Source organism: Myxocyprinus asiaticus, chromosome 21, assembly GCF_019703515.2.
Source record: "Myxocyprinus asiaticus isolate MX2 ecotype Aquarium Trade chromosome 21, UBuf_Myxa_2, whole genome shotgun sequence".
NCBI lineage: Eukaryota > Metazoa > Chordata > Actinopteri > Cypriniformes > Catostomidae > Myxocyprinus > Myxocyprinus asiaticus.
The window spans coordinates 4,181,202-4,202,870 of NC_059364.1; the positions used below are offsets into that span (position 1 = coordinate 4,181,202).

The window sequence follows — 21,669 nt, forward strand, 5'->3', positions numbered from 1 at the left end:
TCAGAAAAAAAACAACATATGAATCCAAAATCCTTCTTTATCTGTAGTCCAACGAAGACACCGGCTTGACCTTTGCCTCAGACAGCTTAGGGAAGAAGTCTTGAAGGCTGCCGCCTCCTTATCTAGAGTTCTGACAAATTGTTTCATAAGGCCCAATTTGATGTGCAGTGGTGGCATCAGCACCTTCCGGGGGTCCAACAGTGGCTCTCACTTGATGTTGTTCCTCCCCACAGAGAACTCGGTCTGCTGTGGTCAGTCCTGCCTGTGGAAGTGCGCCTTGGTGTGCCTGCTGTCCCAAAGGCAAAGATAGCAGGGAAACTTGCTAAAACCGCCTTGGAGACCCATCAGAAATGCCACCATTTTGAAGTCTCCTATGACCTCCCAGCCATACTCATCATACTTCAAGGTGTCCAGCAAGGTCTCGATGCTGTTGTAATCCTCTTTGAAGTGCACCGAGTGAGCCAGGGGAAGAGACGGGTACTTGTTACCATTATGGACCAGCACGGCTTTGAATATTACTTTAGTATAAATACATGTTAATTTGGATTCATATGTTGTTGTTTTTTTTTCGGACTTTATGTGAATGAAAAGACACAGATTCACCCGTTTTCTCATTGGAAATAGGTACATTTCAAAATATCACTGTCCTGGTCACAGAAGCAAAGTTTGTGGGGAATAATAGCCATTTTCTATACTTTTGAGGCCTAAGCAATTAGGAAATAACACTTACTACCCAAGAACCAAAACAAATTGTTATTTACATTTATGCATTTGACAGATGCTTTTATCCAAAGCAACTTACAGTGCCCTGATTACAGGGACAGTCCCCCTGGAGCAACCTGGAGTTAAGTGCCTTGCTCAAGGACACAATGGTGGTGGCTATGGGGATTGAACCAACAACCTTCTACTTACCAGTTCAGTGCTTTAGTCCACTACACCACCACCACTCTATTTATTCAGTCTCTCATTGTTTGCAATGTAAATCTGAAGGAGACAGTAACTATTTATGTTCCTACTTTATGTAGAATTGAGGTCTTAAATACACGTTTTGCCTGTTAGATGCCTAAACAACATAGATTATCATTGTAGATCTCTGGCTATGTTCGAATTCTGACAACTACTAACATTCCTCTCTAACTGCATGCTGCACAGTACATACTGTATGTTGGCTTCAGGCAACTCTATACTTAAAGGAATATTCCAGGTTCAATACAAGTTAAGTTCAAGCAACAGCATCAACACCACAAATGCTGTCGATTAAGCCTAACAGGTATTGAACCTGAAATATTCCTTTAATATGCAAATGACTTTGCCTTGCAGGTGTATTGGAAGATATGCTACTCGTAGCTGCTTATTTTTTCAACCTGTCTAAGTGAGTTGAGCGTTGGTGCTTCTGAGGTTAAAGAATAACTCCATCCGGCATCTGTTCTTCACACTGCACACCATCACTCATTTTCCCCATTTCTCCAGAGTGCCTCAGTAGAGCTTCACATCTCAGACTCGATGGAGGAAAAATGCTAATGCTAGCGATGAGACTTCCCTCATTCCTGGGCTGAGGTGTGTGTGTAGGTGTTTAAAGGTTTTTTGAGTCAATTTGGAAGTTGAGAAGCAATATAAAAGTAAGATTTTCTTTTTCAGCAAGACAATTTTCTATTCAGCTGAGAGAACATTTACATAACTAGTGTTTATCACACATAGCTCATAAACCATATTACCTCTGTGACGTTTGATTGGCTTATGTTAAATAGCTTCTCTTGTATTATATATGTAAAATCTTTTCATCTATGATTGTCATGTCCAAATCAAATTCCTAAGTCAGGCGGCTTAGAAACAAACACACTTTTTTCCAGCAAATGTAAATAATTCCTGGTCTAATGCCGCCTTCATGCGCTATCGAATTATCCTACTTCCCAATTCTGATATCGTAATTATGAGCACGTCATGTTCAAGTACTGTGTTGCTGGAAATATGGAGGACGCCAGGTTCATTCATGCATATTTCTTGGGGAACTCTTATTTTGACACCGTAATACATGCTAGCCAACTAGCTGATGAAAGTGGAATTTTCTCTGTGATAGTTTTTCTCTCAAATAGTTACTGATATACGTAAATGCATACGACTGAAATGGCAAGCGGTAATATGGTAGGTGCATTTAGAAAAATTTATAAAACCACCGTTCACTGTTGCAGCTGTGTTCTCCTCTGCCATGTTTAATGTTTGCATCTCCTCCCAACTCAGAAACTCAGGTATCAAAATTGGAACGTAGGTGTACTTCCGAGTAGGAAAGTTGTTATGGACCATGCATGACACAAACGGTTTAACCCGTTGCGCACAGTCTCCAATACGCGAGCGGGGTCCGAGTTGGTGTGGCAAGTGGGAAGGCAAAGCTCATTTTATGCCACCCTTCTGGCCCTGCCCCTGGGCCAATGTATTGCTGACACACAGTCCAGCTGAACTTACTGTACATAACGTGCGTTCTTGCATTACTGTGATGGTAACAAACCCCAGTATTCAAGGGGGCTATAGAGTTACCTCAAAAGTCTGTGCCATTAAACTGGATGTGTTATTATTCAGGTAAGTTACATTAATATATTAACTTTAACTTGCTAGCTCAGAATAATTTTGAAATGTTTTTGCAACAGTATGCACGAAACTGTGTTTTTAAGCACCCAGTCTCTCTTGTGCTTTAGACAAAGGCAAAGACACACACATGACATTTGTGTGTACACAGATAGAGGTGAACATCTCTGTTCATAAAGAAAATAAATTTAAAACTTTTTAGTCTCAAACTTTGTCTCCTGCTATTTTCTCTTCTCCTCGCCCTCAGCCCCATCCATCATCATATCTGACAAGTATAACAAAAGTAGTGCGATATTCCAAGCCTTCTAAAGCCATATGATAACATGTTTTGAAGAGCAGACCAAGATTTAACTAGTTATTCACTGATAATATTCCATTTTGTCACTCAACTTAGTTATACTGTATGTCTTTAGAAGATTAGGAATATAGTTCACAAGTCATATGGACTACTTTTAAGATACTTTTACAGTAAGTATCTTAAAAGTGCCAGTCCCTCTCACTTTCATTGTATGTAAAAGAGCAGTCAGGGGTTAGGGGTTGGTTTTTATTAAAACTAACAGATTTAAACTTTTGTTATATGAAGCATGAAGCAATGCATGCACTACGTATGTTTGATTGCTCATGTCTTAAAATGCATAGGGTTGGGGGGGGGGGGCTGTACATACAATGTTGGATATTGTAGAGGACCAATAAAAGAGAGAGAGAGAGAGAGAGAGAGAGAGAGAGAGAGAGAGAGAGAGAGAGAGAGAGAGAGAGAGAGAAATGTTTTAACAAGACAGTAATTTCTAGAAGTCCACAGTGCTAAAAGTGCCCAAAGTTGAAACACTTTATTTTTGGGTGAATTATCCCTTTAAATCTTCACATGCCTCTTCATCTTGTGATCCAGCATGCTGAACATGGTGCTCTCAGACAGTGATTGATTAGTTCCCAGTATCCAGCTAGTGGTGAAATTAACGGGATGAGGGATGGAAACAAACTTGCAACCTGACAGAAACCTGCTGCTGATCATTGATTGGTCAAAAAGCTGGCAGAGACTGAACACTGCTGCATTATTTGCACCAGTATGAGTAAATGCTATCATGCTGATGCAAATATGACAGTACCACCATACATGCTGTAAATCACTGTGGAGATACTGTACATATCCTCACATTTTCACTAGTAATGTCCCATTAATACTTACCTGTTCTTTTGGTAAGTATTACTTGAGAGGTTTTAAAGCAATGTTGTAATGTGATTTAATGTTATCCTGTTGTGTTCTCATTGACTTTATCAAATACACAACATCTACTGTAAGGCAGGTTGTACAGTAGCATCTTTATACAGTTACATTGAGCGCCCTCTACAGCATTGCAAGAGTACATGAAGTTTAAACTCACAATTAAAGAGAAAAATCACAAATGAAATCTCTTTAAAATCTCAAATGTTCCTCTTAGACAGCAGTGAGATTAAATAGAGAGCAAATAGAGATTTTGCTGAAGTCTCCTGGTTCTCAGATGTTGCTCCTGGGAAAAAGAGCCCAGACTCAGACTCAGAATGTACTCAGATTTGCTCAGATTTGCTGATATATCAAAGTCTACAATCAAAAGTTAGAGACCTTAATATGAACTCATACGAACATTTCTCATCAAATTCCTCCACACTTAATTAACAGAGCTATTCTAATCATATTCATTTTTATAGCTCTGTACTCTTACTGTATGTCAACAATTGCTTCATTTGTGTCTGTATTCTCAGACTTTGAGGAGAAACATCTGAGAAAGTTGATACTTACATGAGGCATAACTGAGAAATGCTGAGCTACATTTGCTATTTAAGAGCAGTCTCTGAGCAATAACATTTTCCTCTGGATTTATACAGTTGGTGAACTATACAATATAATATAATATTATATTATATGCACATTTGAACCTGCTAATTGTTTATACTTTTTATATTATATTTTGTGTGTATTGTATATTGTTATTATGTACATTGTATATACAGGTGCATCTCAATAAATTAGATATATATATATATATATATATATATATATATATATATATATATATATATATATATGACTAAAATGTATGGACCGCACACCACATTTTTCACTTATTATTACACTTATAGTATTATATAATAGTCATTATATATTATATTATTTTATACCGATTCATTAATATGTGATATAATACATTTAAACGATTGACATGCAGAATTATATTATGAACTTTTTTCTAATATAGGGTATTGAAAAGTGTAAACAGTACTTTTGAGTAATATTTATGTAATTTTTTACTTAAAAATGTTTCCCTGTATGGTATGGTGTAGCCATGTGGCAACAATTAATTTTCTTTCAATTTCTCAGCTTTTTGAAAAAATAAATAAAATAAAAATACAACATAATGCATTGTTGTAAATGAAAGGACAGTCTTTACAGTAATCAATAATAATCTGTTTTTAGGCCACGTGATATCTCAATTTGTCTCAAAGACCATTTTTCCCGGGGTCCTCCTGAGAGGTGAGACCAGTTTGAAGTGCTACAAAAATTGCTTTATTAATATATTTCAGTATGTTTCTTCTACACCATGATTATTATTATTGTTATTTTTGCTGCATCTTTGATGAGTTAATTAGATATTGTTGTTTACTGATCAACTTTATCTAAAGTGGTTTTATAGAAAATTGAGAAAATATGAATGTTGCCACATGGCAACACTACCACAAATGAATTGCACTAATGCGTTTTCTCATTGGGAATTTTTATAGATAGTAGCATCAATTATATTTCTGTCTAGCATAATATATATGCATTTATGCATAAATAACAAAATTATTGATTTGTATTTCTTCTTTTCAGATAAGAATGAATGTGGCAATGTTTTATGGAAAGGGCAAGAAGTGTGCACGGTTACTGTAGCTCTTACGAATGACACCAGTGAGGATGAGCAAGGCTTTAGTGACAGTGAAAGTAATCAACAATTTTGAAGAACACATGATAATGATTTACTCGGTTGTAGTTTGTAGGAGTTGTAAATGCATAAATTAATTAAATTAATATTAATTTAATTCAAGGAGAAATTGATCATGTTTTTCATTTTTTAAAAATAAGTTTTTGACCATTTCCCAAAGTGGTACAGAGTTGCTATATGGCAACATTTTCCCGTTGTTTTTTTGTTTTTGTATTTTATGTCATAAAGTCAAGTGGAATAAAAAAATATATAATTAATTCCAAACAGGGATATAATTTCTAATAATAATACAGTATAAAATAATTTAGGCCTATGCATTATATTCTAATGGTTGAAACATTCCCCCCCCCCCCCCCTTGATATTATGACATTAAAATAGCTCTAGTACAAAAATAACATAAAATAATAAATAATAATACAAGAATAGAAAATCGGGAAACGTCGCCAGATGTCAACTCCGTACCACAATGGAAATGGTCAAAAACAAATGTTTCTTTAATTAAATGAATATTTATTTAATTGATGCATTTGTACACTTGGAATTCCTACAAACTAATATTTAGTATATTATTATAATGTGTTCTTCAATATTCTCCTACTAAAGCCTTGCTCATCCTCTCTGGTGTCATTCGTAAGAGCTACAGTAACCGTACACACTTCTTGCCCTTTCCATAAAACATTGCCACATTCATTCTTATCTGAAAAGAAGAAATACAAATCAATAATTTTGTTATTTATGCATAAATGCAACTAAATTATGGTAAAATCTTCCAAATAAATGTATAAATAAATATAATTATTATCTATAAAAATTCCCAATAAGAAAATGCATTAGTGCAATTCCATATTTTCATGTTTTCTCAATTTAGTTAATTAGTAAACAGAATCTAATTAATCATCAAAGATGCAGCAAAAGTAAATCATGATGAAGAAGCAACCAAAATATGTTTAACTGAGACATTTGTAAACACTTAAGAAGGAGTCTCACCTCTAAGGGTGAATGGTGAACAAAATCAAATGTCACATGGCCTAAAAACAGCATTTTATAAATTACTACAACAAACCGCTTCAGGGACAGAAGAGAAAAAAGGTTTGGTTTCATCAAATTTTCATCAAAATGTAAGAACTTGTGAAACCTACGAAAGGACTTTTCTATTGGCATAATTAAGGTGATACAGCCAAAGAAAAAAAAAATATTAAACAACAATTTTTCTGAAGAAAATGTGAGTTGTGTGATTTTTTCTTTTCTTTTTTTCTCAAGTTATCTGTACTCTTTTTTCTTCTATTTTTTTTTTCAGAATTTTCTGCTATGTTAAAGTATTTGATAAAAGAATTGAAGCTATAAGCACAAATGTTTTATTTATATAGTGAACAAATATTATAGGCCAACTATAACACAATATCTGTAGATAAACTTTTCTTTGACAAAATATTCTGGTTTGGCCAACATGCCCCAAATAATTTTTCCATCTGGCCCATTTGTTGATGAAGCTGAATAGCCCTGCTTTACTGGAAGGTTTTATTTGTTAACATTTGTTAACTAAATTAGTTAACATAAACTAACAATGAAAAATATTTTTCACCTCTTAAAAAACAACAAAAAAACCAAAAAAAAAAACACGTATTAAAGGTCGTACATTAACATTAGTTAATGCATGATGAATTAATGCATTGTAAACTAACAAATAACAACTAACAAATATATTTTTATAAATTAACATTGAATACATTTCTATAAATTAACGTTTAATAAATTCTGTAAAAATAGCACCTATAATTATAAAGTATTATTGACATCGGCTAATCACCATGAATTCTTAGAATGTCTTAGAACCTAAGACACTAATGATGTCACAAAGAGTTCTATTCTCATGTGTTCAATAACAGCTATTTATCTTTTAAAAGAAACAACTTTAGTTCAGGTACATTATGTGGATATTGGTTTTGTTAAGGTGTAAATAATCATCAAGCAAATTATTGTGCATCATCACCCAAACACAATTACAGTGATTTACATGACACTAAAATAAGGCCAAAATACATAAATATTAATGTCATAAATTAACAAATAGGCCTACCATACAAGAATATAATTTATGAAAACACAATAATAATGTATAATTATTTATAATAAAATATGTTTAGAACGTGTCACCCAAAAGTGTCCGAATTCATTTTCTGACTCTGAAATACAGTGCATCCGGAAAGTATTCACAGCGCTTCACTTTTTCCACATTTTGCTATGTTACAGCCTTATTCCAAAATTGATTAAATTCATTATTTTCCTCAAAATTCTACAAACAATACCCCATAATGACAACGTGAAAGAAGTTTGTTTGAAATCTTTGCAAATGTATTAAAAATAAAAATAAATCACATGTACATAAGTATTCACAGCCGTTGCTCAATACTTTGTTGAAACACCTTTGGCACCAATTGCAACCTCAAGTCTTTTTGAGTATGATGCTACAAGCTTGGCACACCTATTTTTGGGCAGTTTCTCCCATTCTTCTTTGCAGGACCTCTCAAGCTCCATCAGGTTGTATGGGGAGTGTCGGTGCACAGCCATTTTCAGATCTCTCCAGAGATGTTCAATTGGGTTCAAGTCTGGGCTCTGGCTGGGCCACTCAAGGACATTCACAGCGTTGTCCCGTAGCCACTCCTTTAGCTTGGCTGTGTGCTTAGGTTCATCTTCCAACAGGACAACGACCCTTCGCCCCAGTCTGAGGTCCAGAATGCTCTGGAGCAGGTTTTCATCAAGGATGTCTCTGTACATTGCTGCATTCATCTTTCCCTCGATCCTGACTAGTCTCCCAGTTCCTGCCGCTGAAAAACATCCCCACAGCATGATGCTGCCACCACCATGCTTCACTGTAGGGATGGTATTGGCCAGGTGATGAGCGGTGCCTGGTTTCCTCCAGACATGACGCTTGCCATTCAGGCCAAATAGTTCAATCTTTGTTTCATCAGACCAGAGAATTTTGTTTCTCATGGTCTGAGAGTCCTTCAGGTGCCTTTTGGCAAACTCCAGGCAGACTGTCATGTGCCTTTTACTGAGGAGTGGCTTCCGTCTGGCCACTCTACCATACAGGCCTGATTGGTGGAGTGCTGCAGAGAGGGTTGTTCTTCTGGAAGGTTCTCCTCTCTCCACAGAGAAATGCTGGAGCTCTGTCAGAGTGACCATCGGGTTCTTGGTCACCTCCCTGACTAAGGCCATTCTCCCCCGATCGCTCAGTTTGGCCAGGCGGCCAGCTCTAGGAAGAGTCCTGGTGGTTCCAAACTTCTTCCATTTATGGATGATGGAGGCCACTGTGCTCATTGGGACCTTCAATGCTGCAGACATTTTTCTGTACCCTTCCCCAGATTTGTGCCATGATACAATCCTGTCTTGGAGGTCCACAGACAATTCCTTGGACTTCATGGCTTGGTTTGTGCTCTGACATGCACTGTTAACTGTGGGACCTTATATAGACAGATGTGTGCATTTCCAAATCATGTCGAATCAACTGAATTTAACACAGGTGGACTCCAATCAAGTTGTAGAAACATCTCAAGGATGATCAGTGGAAACAGGATGTACCTGAGCTCAATTTTGAGTGTCATGGCAAAGGCTGTGAATACTGTGATTTTTTTTTTTTTCGTTTTTTATTTTTAATAAATTTGCAAAGATTTCAAACAAACTTCTTTCACATTGTCATTATGGGGTATTGTTTGTAGAATTTTGAGGAAAATAATGAATTTAATCAATTTTGGAATAAGGCTGTAACATAACAAAATGTGGAAAAAGTGAAGCGCTGTGAATACTTTCCGGATGCACTGTATGCGAAGCACTCGTCATCGTCATTTTAGAGCCTCTTGAGTCTCCGTAGCGGCTCAGTTTTCCTCCACGTCGGCTGCAGCTGCGCACTGCTCACTCTATCATCCACATACACATCAAGTTTTTACTCTGGTAATCGGGCAGTAAAATCGCTGGTTCGGTGTCATTCCTCGCATGGGATCATGTTTAAGAAATTGAAGCAGAAAGTGATAGAAGAGCAGTCTCCTCAGAGGAGCAGCGCGCAGGCGCAGGTGAGAGCACTTGATCCATGTAGCATGCATGTTAACAAAACAAAACAACCCTCTAGTATGTACTACATAACTGCTGTTTGACAGTCTTGATTACATTGATGGATTTAAAATGCAATGTCAGCCTTTTTAAAGCATTCATAAGTTTGTTGATTGTTCCTACACTAACAAAACTGTAACTGTAGAGTATCATATGATAATACCATGGTACTTTCATATATAACACGGTACTGGATAATTACGATATTCGTGTGCCACTGTATTGACATGGTACACCTAAAGAGTATAAAGAGTAGTGACAAATTGTCTAAGTTTAACACTCTTGAAAATTTGAAGTACAGTTTTAGATTTCAAAATAATTTATATACTGGATGTGCCCTATAAACTAACTGCACTAAGTACCATGGTATTACCATGGTTCGTACGGTAGATACCATGTTAATAATGTCTGTTTTGATCTGTTACAACCTGTCATATGACATTTAACAGACCTGGAGGAGATCAGAAGGTGTTTATATCAAATCTGTATCTTTAAATCTGTTGTTGTGGTCTCAGAATGTAGATTTCCACCTGCAGCTCTCAGAACTTCTCCACTGACGATCAAGTATTCATTTTTGTTTTTTTCGATCATTTTGGCTATGTTAATGCCAACGGCATAGCTTTTGCCAAAAGTGTGTATTTTTTGTGGGGGAATTTTGATATTTCAACCTCAGTTACTATAATACATCTATAATACACTGTGTAGTTACACTCAGGACCTTCATGCCCCCATTGAAACCCAATAAAACTGCAATATTTGATCCCAGTGCCGTTAAAGCATAAAATCATGAATTCTGTGATATTATTCCTTCATTCCAGAGTCCTGGCTTCAAAATGTTTATTTGTAATATTTTCCACAAGATAGTGCCATTTTTCTCATGTTTAGCCTATGGAGCAAATACAAGCTTTTCCCCTATTTTCTGTTTGCTGTATTAAAGGGCACTGCAGGCCAACTGAATAAATGATGCAGCTACAGTTGTGTGGGTGTGTTGGTATTGATGTCAGAGTGTGTTTTGTATGTGTGTATTGAGTAGTGTGTGTGTGTGTGTGGCATTATGTAAACAAACTGGCATTTAAAGGGTTAAAATCCTGAAAATGAATGAATATTTTGTAGTTATGATCAAGACTGATGTTGGTTAAAAAAATCTAAGTCAGTGAAAGTGGAAGATGATATTAATATTTAATATTTTTATGGCAGTTTTTTGACATGGACCCTTTTGTCCTCTAAGGTACAGTTTTTGTTTTTTTTGGTTTTTGTTTTTTTTATTTTGTTTTTTTAAATCTGACACTGCACAAAAAATAGTAATGCATCAAAATCAATGTTGTTGCTAATCATTCACATATTCCAGACTGTGATAATCCGAAAAAAAATGTTCCCTTACCATTTAGTATATGGAAAATAATTAATTTTTTATAAATAAACAACAGTGGCATTATATAAACAAACTGGCATTTAAAGGGTTAAAATCCTGAAAATGATATTTGGTAGTTATGATCAGGACTGTTGTGGGTTAAAAAAATTAACTAACTGAAAGAGGAAAATAATATTAATATGTAATATTATTATGGCAGTTTTTTGGCGCAGACATTTTTGTCCTTTAAGGACCTCTGAGTAACTTTTCTAAATTGACGCACATTAATGTAAAGACCTACAAACCAGCCTGACCAGTTCACCAAACCCATTATCACTTTGGCATGTTTCCCTAAACAGACTTCCTCTGGCACTGAGCAGATATTTAAAGGTTATATTATTGAGTCATATTTCACCCCCAAATCAAAATAAATAAATCAAAAAATTATATTTTGCATACGCAATATGCAGGCAATTTTCAAAACCAAATTTTTGTGCATTATTTTCATGCCTATAGAGCTGTTCAGGTTGTAGTCCAAAAACCTGGAAGAAAATTCGCCATGGGTTCCCTCTGGATTTCCCTCTGGTTTTTTATGTTTTTTTTTGTTGTTGTTTTTTTACTTATGAGTAAAATAAGGTCTGTGGTAAACATTACTTGACAAAATGTGGACGTTTTGTTCTACAACATAAATAACACACAGTCTTACTTCAAACGTGTATTTTGAAGCCGCTGTGCATTTAAAAAAAGTATACTGTATTCACGTTTGAGGTATGACTGTGTGTTATTTATGTTGTAGAACAAAACATCCACGTTTCGTCAAGTAATGTTTACCACAGACCTTATTTTACTCATAAGTTCAAAAAACCCATTATAAAAACCCAAAGGAAAATCCAGAGGGAACCCACAATGAATTAGACTTCCGGGGTTCACCTACAAATTGATGTCACGGCTGAACAGCTCTATTAGGCACATATAAACTTCCTTAAAGGAATAGTTCACCGAAAAATGAAAATTCTCTCATGATTTACTCACGTTTAACCATCCCAGACGTGTATGTCTTACCTTCTTCAGCAGAACCGAAATGAAGATTTTTATAAGTACATTTCAGATCTGTATGTTCATACAATGCAAGTGAATGGGTGCCAGCTGTTTGACGGCCCAAAAGTTATATGTAGGCAGCATGAAAGTAATCCACATGACTCCAGTCAATCATTTAATGTCTTCTGAAGCTAATCGATAGGTTTGTGTAAAAAATAAATCAATAATTAAAACTTTATTATCTTTAAAAAATAACTTCTTGCCAGCAGTCGATGCATAACGTGACGTAAGCGCAATGACGTGTTCACGCGAGAAGTTGTAAGCGTGTGCTTTGTATACAACAGAGGAACGAACTTCGTGGGAGAGTTAGGTCATTTCAAACAGCAATACAGTGGTGGGCGGAAGCATTGATTTAAAGTTAAAAACGTTTTAATTATCGATTTGTTTCTTACACCAACTTATAAATTTTCTTCTGAAGACATTCATTGATCGACTGGAGTTGGATTACTTTTATGCTGCCTAAATATGACTTTTGGACTGTCAAAGAAGCTGGCACGCATTTACTTTCATTGTATGGACATACAGATGTGAAATGTGCTTATAAAAATCTCCATGATGGCTTAAAGGTGAGTCAATCATGAGACAATTTTCATTTTTGGGTGAACAATTCCTTACATTTTTTAGATGCCTTCTATAAGGCTAATGAGAAGAAAATACTTTTTTATTACTGTAATGAGAATTATTATAATTATTTACATTTTAAATTATATATGTGTACTTCAACGGCCACTTTATTAGGTACACCTGTACATCTGCTTATTCTGATTATCTAATCAGCCAATCGTGTGGCAGCAGTGTAATGGATAAAATCATGCAGATATGGGTCAGGAGCTTCAGTTAATGTTCACATCAACCATCAGAATGGGGAAAAAATGTGATCTCAGTGATTTGGAGCGTGGCATGATTGTTGGTGCCAGACGGGCTGGTTTGAGTATTTCTGTAACTGCTGATCTCCTGGGATTTTCACGAATAACAGTCTCTAGAGTTTGCTCAGAATGGTGCCAAAAGCAAAAAACATCCAGTGAGCGGCAGTTCTGTGGACGGAAATGCCTTGATGATGAGAGAGGTCAACAGAGAATGTCCAGACTGGTTTGAACTGACAAAGTCTACGGTAACTCGGATAACCACTCTGTACAATTGTGTTGAGAAGAATATCATCTCAGAATACCATTCTGAGATGCGGGTTGGTGCTGTTTTGGTGGCACGAGGGGGACCTACACAATGTATATATATATTTTTTTTAAATATGACCCAGACATTTATTTGTGATATACACTTGTGCTTCTCTTCTGATTGTGTCCGTGTTAAAATCAGGACAGTGAAACACAAGTTATGCTTGGTTAAAGACAATCTTCAGCAGTACTTTACTCTCACTCTAATGTTAGATTATGTAATTTACATGTCTTGATGTATGATGTACATATCTGCCTCCAGCAGGTGAGCTCAGCAGAGAGACACAATCACCCCCCTTTCCTGCAGCAGGATGCCCCGTCCTCCCCCAGCAACAGAGAGGTAAGCGACGCAACGTAAAGAACCCTCCTTCTCACTGCTCTTGAATGCACATGGTTTGTAACTGCTTTCACATCCCCGATAAACCCTGTTACTCTGCTAAGATTATCTGCACTATTATGAATAAGAATACGCCACACTGTCAAAACACATGCTTTTTCAAAAGAGAAATAACAGAGACTCTGCATTGAGCTGACAAACAAAATGTAATGAACATCTCCAGGCAGTCTTATAAATGTTCTACATCCCTTGAGTTTTGGTGTTTGTTAGACTGGTAACAAGAGGCACAAGATTTCCGTTGTGTCCCAAACACTGATTAAAATGATTACTTATTATCTATTCAAAATTTGTAAGAGCATCATTATGCTTTGTTTGGATGCAGTAATCTAGATATTGAATGGCTCTGAAAGTATTTGGACACTTAAGTTGCAATTAAAAATATCTGAATGTCATTGCATTACTTAAAAAAAATATCAAACCGAGGTGTCATCTGCAAACAAATGCTGCTAGAGCTTTTCTCAGAAGTAACCTCACTTTTGAGCCATTTTTGGAATAACTTTTACTCAATGGATGAAGCCTGTTTCACTCAAGTTCACATCACATCCACTAGCTTTTAGCAACCAGAAAGTGTCCAGATACATTTTGAACAGTATATGTACTTTTGCATCTGTTTAAAGCTACCAAACTTATTTTTGTGAAATGTTTTGCTTTAAAAGTGTGGTTTTGCTATCTTTTAAAAAAATGAACGTCTTTTGTGTCCACTGAAGGGTCTGTTTTAAATATATTTCTTTGTCAGTGAATGATAAATGCTGATTCAAGTTAAATGGTCTCCCCTTGTTTTACAAAGAGCATCATGCAGTGATAAAAAAACAAGTTTGATAATCCCCAGCTGGTTGGTTAACACATAACATGCTATTATTGTAGTATGTGGGCTAAAAATAGTCTAGATGTTACAGTTTAGTGATGTGTGGACTGTGACATTAAACTCCTTGTACTGAAGAGTGAATGTCTAAACAGCAAATAATGATGTATGAATACACTCTGTGAAAAGGTGATGGACTTTGAGATGCTCCAATTGCCGTTTTAAGAGGTTTGTTAACATACCATGGACCTGAATTACTTGCATGTTTCTTAAATCACAGCTTAGCTGATAGAATTTCCCCAAAAATGAACACAAAGGCCATTGCAGGATCTCTTACCGCGACTTCTGATTCAGAGAAAAAGGTTTTGGTTTTTGATTGTACCTTTGTCTTTCACATTTTCTCTTTGTATTTCTTTCTGAAATTTCCATCAGTTCTCAGTGTCTACGTTCACACAGTCAGTGTTTTGGAATAGCAAACATATGGGAGTTCACAGGCCCAACGTTAGTTATTTACCGCAAATAACGACCTGCAAATCATGCAATTATGTCATACATTTGTCATTAGGGACTTTAAGCAACAGCTGCGGACCGAATGGCTACAGTGACCAGAAGTAAACTGTTCAACCATCATAGCCAAGAAAAACAAAAATCACAAAGCAATAAAGGACGGTGGAATGGAACATGAAGGTGGCATAAAAGCGATCCATACGACTCCAGTGGCTTAATCCATGTCTTCTGAAGCAATGCAGTTGGTTTTGGGGTGAGAACAGACCAAAATATAACTCCTTTTCCACTATAAATCTTGACATCTGCAGTCTCCTTGGTGATTATGATTTCAAGCTCGATTACACTTCCTAGTGCTTGACGCATGCACAGAGCGCTAGATGGCTAGGAAGTGTAATCAAGCTTTAAATTATTATCACCAAGGACACTGCAGATATCAAGATTTATAGTGAAAAAGGAGTTATATTTTGGTCTGTTCTCACCCAAAACCGAATGAATAGCTTTAGAAGACAGGAGTCTTATGGATTACTTTTATGCTGCCTTCATGTGCTTTTTGAAGCTTCAAAATTCTGGTCACCATTCACTTGCATTATGTGGACCTACAGAGTTGAGATATTCTTCAAAACATATTTGTTTGTACTCTGCAGAAGAGAGAAAGTCATACACATCTGGGATGGCATGAGGGTGAGTAAATGATGAGAGAATTTACATTTTGGGTGAACTATTCCTGTAAATCGTGTTTACGCAATAAAGCATATAACGCGGTAGCTGTCCAGTCCGCAACTGCGGCTTAAAGTCGCGAATGATTTAACAAATTGAACTTGCTCTAAAAATTCGATTGTGACTCCTGAAAATTTCAAGTCAAAGTTCGCCACCCATTATACTTCCGTAATACGATGCATTTCCGAGTGAAACGGGGGATTTGACTGTTTATCCGGAATTGATTGAATTGTGCAAATCGCTCTCTTTATGACAGGTGGTTGTAGGGGACAATTTGAAAAGTAGGCCAAAGTATACTTCGGTTTTCAGAATGTCGCTACGTCTTGTCATCACCACATGTGCCTGACATTGACTGTGCTAAAAAAGTATCACAAGTTATTCGTATCATATATGCTTTGAATGCGTCCATATGCATCGCAGTCGAAAGAGTATACTTTGAAACGCTGAGAGCTCACCTGTTGGTGAAACGAATGGCATGTGGAAAAACTAAGGTCATGTCCACACTGATACATTTAGTTTGAAAACGCATTCGTTTAGCTACATTTACACCTCAGCCACACTAGAATTGTGTTTCGAAAATGCTTTCCATTACCACAAACCAAACAGGAGGGACAACTGTATTCTGCTACTGTGTGAACGTAGCCAGAATCAATTCCACAACATCTCAGCATTTCTTCTGTGCCAGAATGGCTAGCTTTACCTCTTTGATGTCTGTACTAAAGCATACAATAACAGCACATTCTGATTTGATGCTAGTGGTGTAAATATACCCATTAAAGAGACAAAATATGGCTTGGTAGGGACATCAAACAGTGTAACTTTGCGGCCTCCGTATGAATCAGGTCTCTCAAATCTATTTCTATTTCCACAGATGTCACCCTCTCTCATTCTCTGGCTCTATTTCTCTTGTTTCACTCATTGTGTTGTTTTGTCATTGCTCTGTGTCTTCACTCCCTGCTCCCCCTCATTAATGCGTTGACTCGTATGGGGGGGTCGGTCAGCTGCTGGCCGGGATGATAGCAGAACCTGCTTTTCTCTCTGAGTATACTATCTTTGCTCTGGACCACTCAAAACGACCCAAAGCGGCTCAGGTGCCCAGTGTGGTGAGTCTGTCCTCACACATCGCCTCTTCCTTACCCCTCGAGAAAAACAAACCCAACAAACCTGCCGCCCTTCTGTCCCTGTCCCGTTTGTGATGCCTTTGGGGATTATGGGCTAGAGGAGGCTTAGTAACATGCTTGCAGCTTATTCACTGTTTCAATAGCTGTGTCATTCTATGAAACCGGTGCCTTTTGATCTTTTATGTTTTTTTTTGTAAGGCTCTTTAAACATTCTATAATGTATGTGTTTCAGAAATTGTACTGCGCATTTACCATCTCAAGGTACATTAATACATTGTGACACTTTACAGTAAGGTTGGCACTAGCGTTAGTTAATGCATTAGGTATCATGAACTCGCAGTGACTCTTTACAGCATTTATTAATCTTGGTAATCAAGATACTATTGTTCATTGTTTATGTTAGTTCATTTTGCAATAACTAATGTAACTTTCAACATCATGAACTAACTTTCAATGTAAAAAAATTATTAGTGTATGTAGAAATTAAAATTGGTTAATGTTGATTTATCAAAATACTATTGTTCAATGTTTATGCAAGTTCATTTTGCATTAACTAGTGTAACTTAACGCAAACCAACTTTTAATGTAAAAAATGTATTCGTATATGTAGAAATTAACATTGGTTATATATACTACTGTTCAATGTTTATGCAACTAATGTAACTTCATGTAAAACATTTTGAATGTAAAAAATGTATAAGAAATTCTACAGGTCATAAGTTTACATACACTTTGTTAGTATTTGGGAGCATTGCCTTTAAATTGTTTAACTTGGGTCAAATGTTTTGGGTATCCTTCCACAAGCTTCTCACAATAAGTTGCTGGAATTTTGGCCCATTCCTCCAGACAGTACTGGTGTAACTGAGTCAGGTTTGTAGGCCTCCTTGCTCACACACACTTGTTCAGTTCTGCCCACAAATTTTCAATTGGATTGAGGTCAGGACTTTGTGATGGCCACTTCAATACCTTGACTTTGTTGTCCTTAATCGATTTTGCCCCAACTTTGGAGGTATGCTTGGGGTCATTGTCCATTTGTAAGACCCATTTGTAACCAAGCTTTAACTTCCTGTCTGATGTCTTGAGATGTTGCTTCAATATATCCACATAATTTTCCTTCCTCATGATGCCATCTATTTTGTGAAGTGCACCAGTCCCTCCTGCAGTAAAGCACCCCCACAACATGATGCTGCCACCCCCACGCTTCACGGTTGGGATGGTGTCCTCCATAAATAACGATGGTCATTATGGCCAAACCGTTCAATATTTATTTCATCAGACCAGAGGACATTTCTCCAAAAATAAGATCTTTGTCCCCATGTGCACTTGCAAACTGTAGTCTGGCTTTTTATGGTGGTTTTGGAGCATTGGCTTCTTCTTTGCTGAGCAGCCTTTCAGGTTATGTCGATATAGGACTCGTTTTACTGTGGATATAGATACTTGTCTACCTGTTTCCTACAGCATCTTCACAAGGTCCTTTGCTGTTGTTCTGGGATTGATTTGCACTTTTCGCACCAAACTACGTTCATCTCTAGGAGTCAGAATGCGTCTCCTTCCTGAGTGGTATGATGGCTGCGTGGTCCAGTGGTGTTTATACTTGTGTACTATTGTTTGTACAGATGAACGTGGTACCTTCAGGTGTTTGTAAATTGCTCCCAAGGATGAACCAGACTTGTGGAGGTCCACAATTTTCTTTCTGAGGTCTTGGCTGATTTCTTTTGATTTTCCCATGAGGTCAAGCAAAGAGGCACTGAGTTTGAAGATTGGCCTTAAAATACATCCACAGGTACACCTCCAATTGACTCCAATTAGCCTATCAGAAGCTAATTGGCTAAATGCCTAAAGGCTTGACATCATTTTCTGGAATTTTCCAAGCTGTTAAAAGGCACATTTAACTTAGTGTATGTAAACTTCTGACCCACTGGAATTATGATATAGTCCATTAAAAGTGAAACAGTCTGTCTGTAAACAATTGTTGGAAAAATTACTCGTGTCATGCACAAAGTAGATGTCCTAAATGACTTGCCAAAACTATAGTTTGCTAATATTTAATGTGGAGTGGTTAAAAAAATGAGTTTTAATGACTTCAACCTAAGTGTATGTAAACATCTGACTTTAACTGTATGTAGAAAATAACACTGGTTAATGGTCATTTATCAAAATACTTATTGTTCAGTGTTTATGCAAGTTAATTTTGCATTAACTAATGTAACTTTTAATGCAAACCAACTTTTAATGTAAAAAAATATATTGATATATGTAGAAATTAACTAATACTAACTTAATCTAAACTATTTTAAATGTAAAACATGTATTACTATTTGTAGAAATTAACATTGGTTAATATTAGCAAAATATTGTTGTTCATTGTTTATGTTAGGTCATTTTTCATTAACTTATGTAACTTTTTAACATCATCATTTAACTTTTGATATAAAAAATGTATAAGTAGAAATTACCATTGGTTAATTTTTATCAAAATGCAATTGTTCATTTTTTGTTAGTTCATTTTGTGTAGAAATAGCCATTAACCAACATTAATAAATGTTGTAAAGTCTTGTTCATTGTTAGTTTGTTAACTATTGCATTGCATTAAGTTAACAAATTCAGCCTTTTTGTAAAGCGTTCCCTTTTTTAATATGCTGAATGTTTAGGGAAAATGATGCCTTCACTAAGGTAACCTTAACAAAGCTTACATTTTTACAGTTTAATTTGACATTACAAGCCTTGGTCCTAGCTACATCGATCAGCCACAACATTAAAACCACCTGCCCAAAATTGTGTAGGTCCCCCTCGTGCCGCCAAAACAGCGCCAATCCGTATCTCAGAATAGCATTCAGAGATGATATTCTTCTCACCACAATTGTACAGAGTGGTTATCCGAGTTACCGTAGACTTTGTCAGTTCAAACCAATCTGGCCATTCTCTGTTGACCTCTCTCATCAACAAGGCATTTCCATCCAAAGAACTGCCACTCACTGGTTGTTTTTTGTTTTTGGCACCATTCTGAGTAAATTCTAGAGACTGTTGTGTGTGAAAATCCCAGGAGATCAGCAGTTACAGAAATACTCAAACCAGCCCGTCTGGCACCAACAATCATGCCACGCTCCAAATCACTGAGATCACATTTTTCCCCATTCTGATGGTTGATGTGAACATTAACTGAAGCTCCTGACCCGTATCTGCATGATTTTATGTACTGCACTGCTGCCACACGATTGGCTGATTAGATAATCGCATGGATGATTGTTGGTGCCAGATGGGCTGGTTTGAGTATTTCTGTAACTGCTGATCTCCTGGGATTTTCATACACAACAGTCTCTAGAATTTACTCAGAATGGTGCCAAAAACAAAAAACATCCAGTGAGCGGCAGTTGTGGCTGATCGGTAGCTATATGGTGCTTTTTAGAAAGCAAATTTAATGGAGGAATATCCACAATATAAGTTGTTTACAATACAGAATTATGGTAATGGGGTTGACATTTTAAGATTCTCCCCAAGGACGAACATCCTTGTACTCAAGGTCCTGAAGCTATGTGGTGCTTCTTAGAAAGATTATTTAATATTGGTGTTTCTACAAATCCACATTTAAATGAGCATTTATTTTACTATACAAAATGATTGTAACAGGGCTAAAATTTTAAGATTTTCCCTCCTGACAGATATAACCAAACGAAAGATAAATTATATAAACGTAGACTTAAAGTCCGTGAAAAGATGATTATGAGTAATAACTTTTTTTGATTTCTGGAATAGTTCATTACTTTAGATAGCGAAAATATGATGGTAACAGTTCTGACCCAAGAGCTGCGGACAAGCCAAAAAAACCATACTTACAAAGAAAGAAAAAAACAGTTTTTTTTCCTCATGTATATTAGGGACACAAATGGCACCTGTTTTAAAGAATGATCCATTCGCTCTCTTTTCCTGCATAACTCGAAGGCATCTCGCTCCTAACCCCTGCATTTAATATCTTCTGTTTCTCGTTAGGCCTGATTGTGGGATGGCAGTTGCTTTTGTCTCCTCTGCAGTTTTGCCCTTGTTTGTATCTCGGAATGGTTCTTATTTTTGGCATCTCCAGGAATGAATGTCATTCCCATAGTACTATATATTGATATGGATTTCCCTGACCCTCTCCCAGATAGACCTGTAGTATTCCCATAGAATTCCCTCGGTTATGATACATATGTTAAATGTCTGTTCCCTTGCTATTCCCTGAGAGTTCTTGTGATTTTCTTGTGAAAGCTGTTTGGCAAAAAACTTTCATGAAAGTTTATTTGTCACTAAATCTGTTTAATTTTGACTATGTTCAGAGTGCATTTACCAGCAGAATATTTGATTTCACATGAGGTGGACAATATATCGGTGACCATATTGCTATCAGTCACAATTAACTTTTTATTTTTAAATATTGATCTGATTTGGCCAATATTGGAAACAGATGAATATTCAATCTTAGTTCATTCATTTCAATCAGTAAACTCTTTGTGCCAGTTTTCAAAAGTACTAAACAGTTTATTATTCAGTTCCTATTTTCTACCATATAATATCATGTTTTTATGCCTGATTACACTTTTAGCATGTGATTTCACCTCCATTTTTGTTTACAGCCAGGCAAACAGTATATAATATAATATCTGCCATGATATTGGTTATCAGTCACAACATAAAAATAATTATCACTATTGGTATCACCCAAAATCTATACACTGGTGCATCCCTAGAATTAATTAATGCATTTGTCTGTGTTTTGTCACATTATCAAATGGTTATTGGGTGAATAGTATGTTACATCCATTCAGCCATTTCACTTGTTCCAGTTGAACTGGAACCGACAGAAATGTGGATGTGTAATTTCTTTAGTG

General features: G+C 36.4%; 1 protein-coding gene across 1 annotated transcript in view; it reads left to right on the top strand.

Moving 5' to 3' along the window:
- The first annotated feature begins 9,412 nt into the window (after positions 1-9,412).
- LOC127412005 (golgin subfamily A member 4-like) overlaps positions 9,413-21,669 on the top strand; it is a 73,396-nt gene continuing 61,139 nt past the window's right edge. Inside the window, exons 1-3 of the mRNA XM_051648013.1 lie at positions 9,413-9,605; positions 13,529-13,603; positions 16,688-16,789. Coding sequence (XP_051503973.1) covers positions 9,537-9,605; positions 13,529-13,603; positions 16,688-16,789 — 246 coding nt within the window. The 5' untranslated portion in view covers positions 9,413-9,536. The remainder of the gene's footprint in view (positions 9,606-13,528; positions 13,604-16,687; positions 16,790-21,669) is intronic.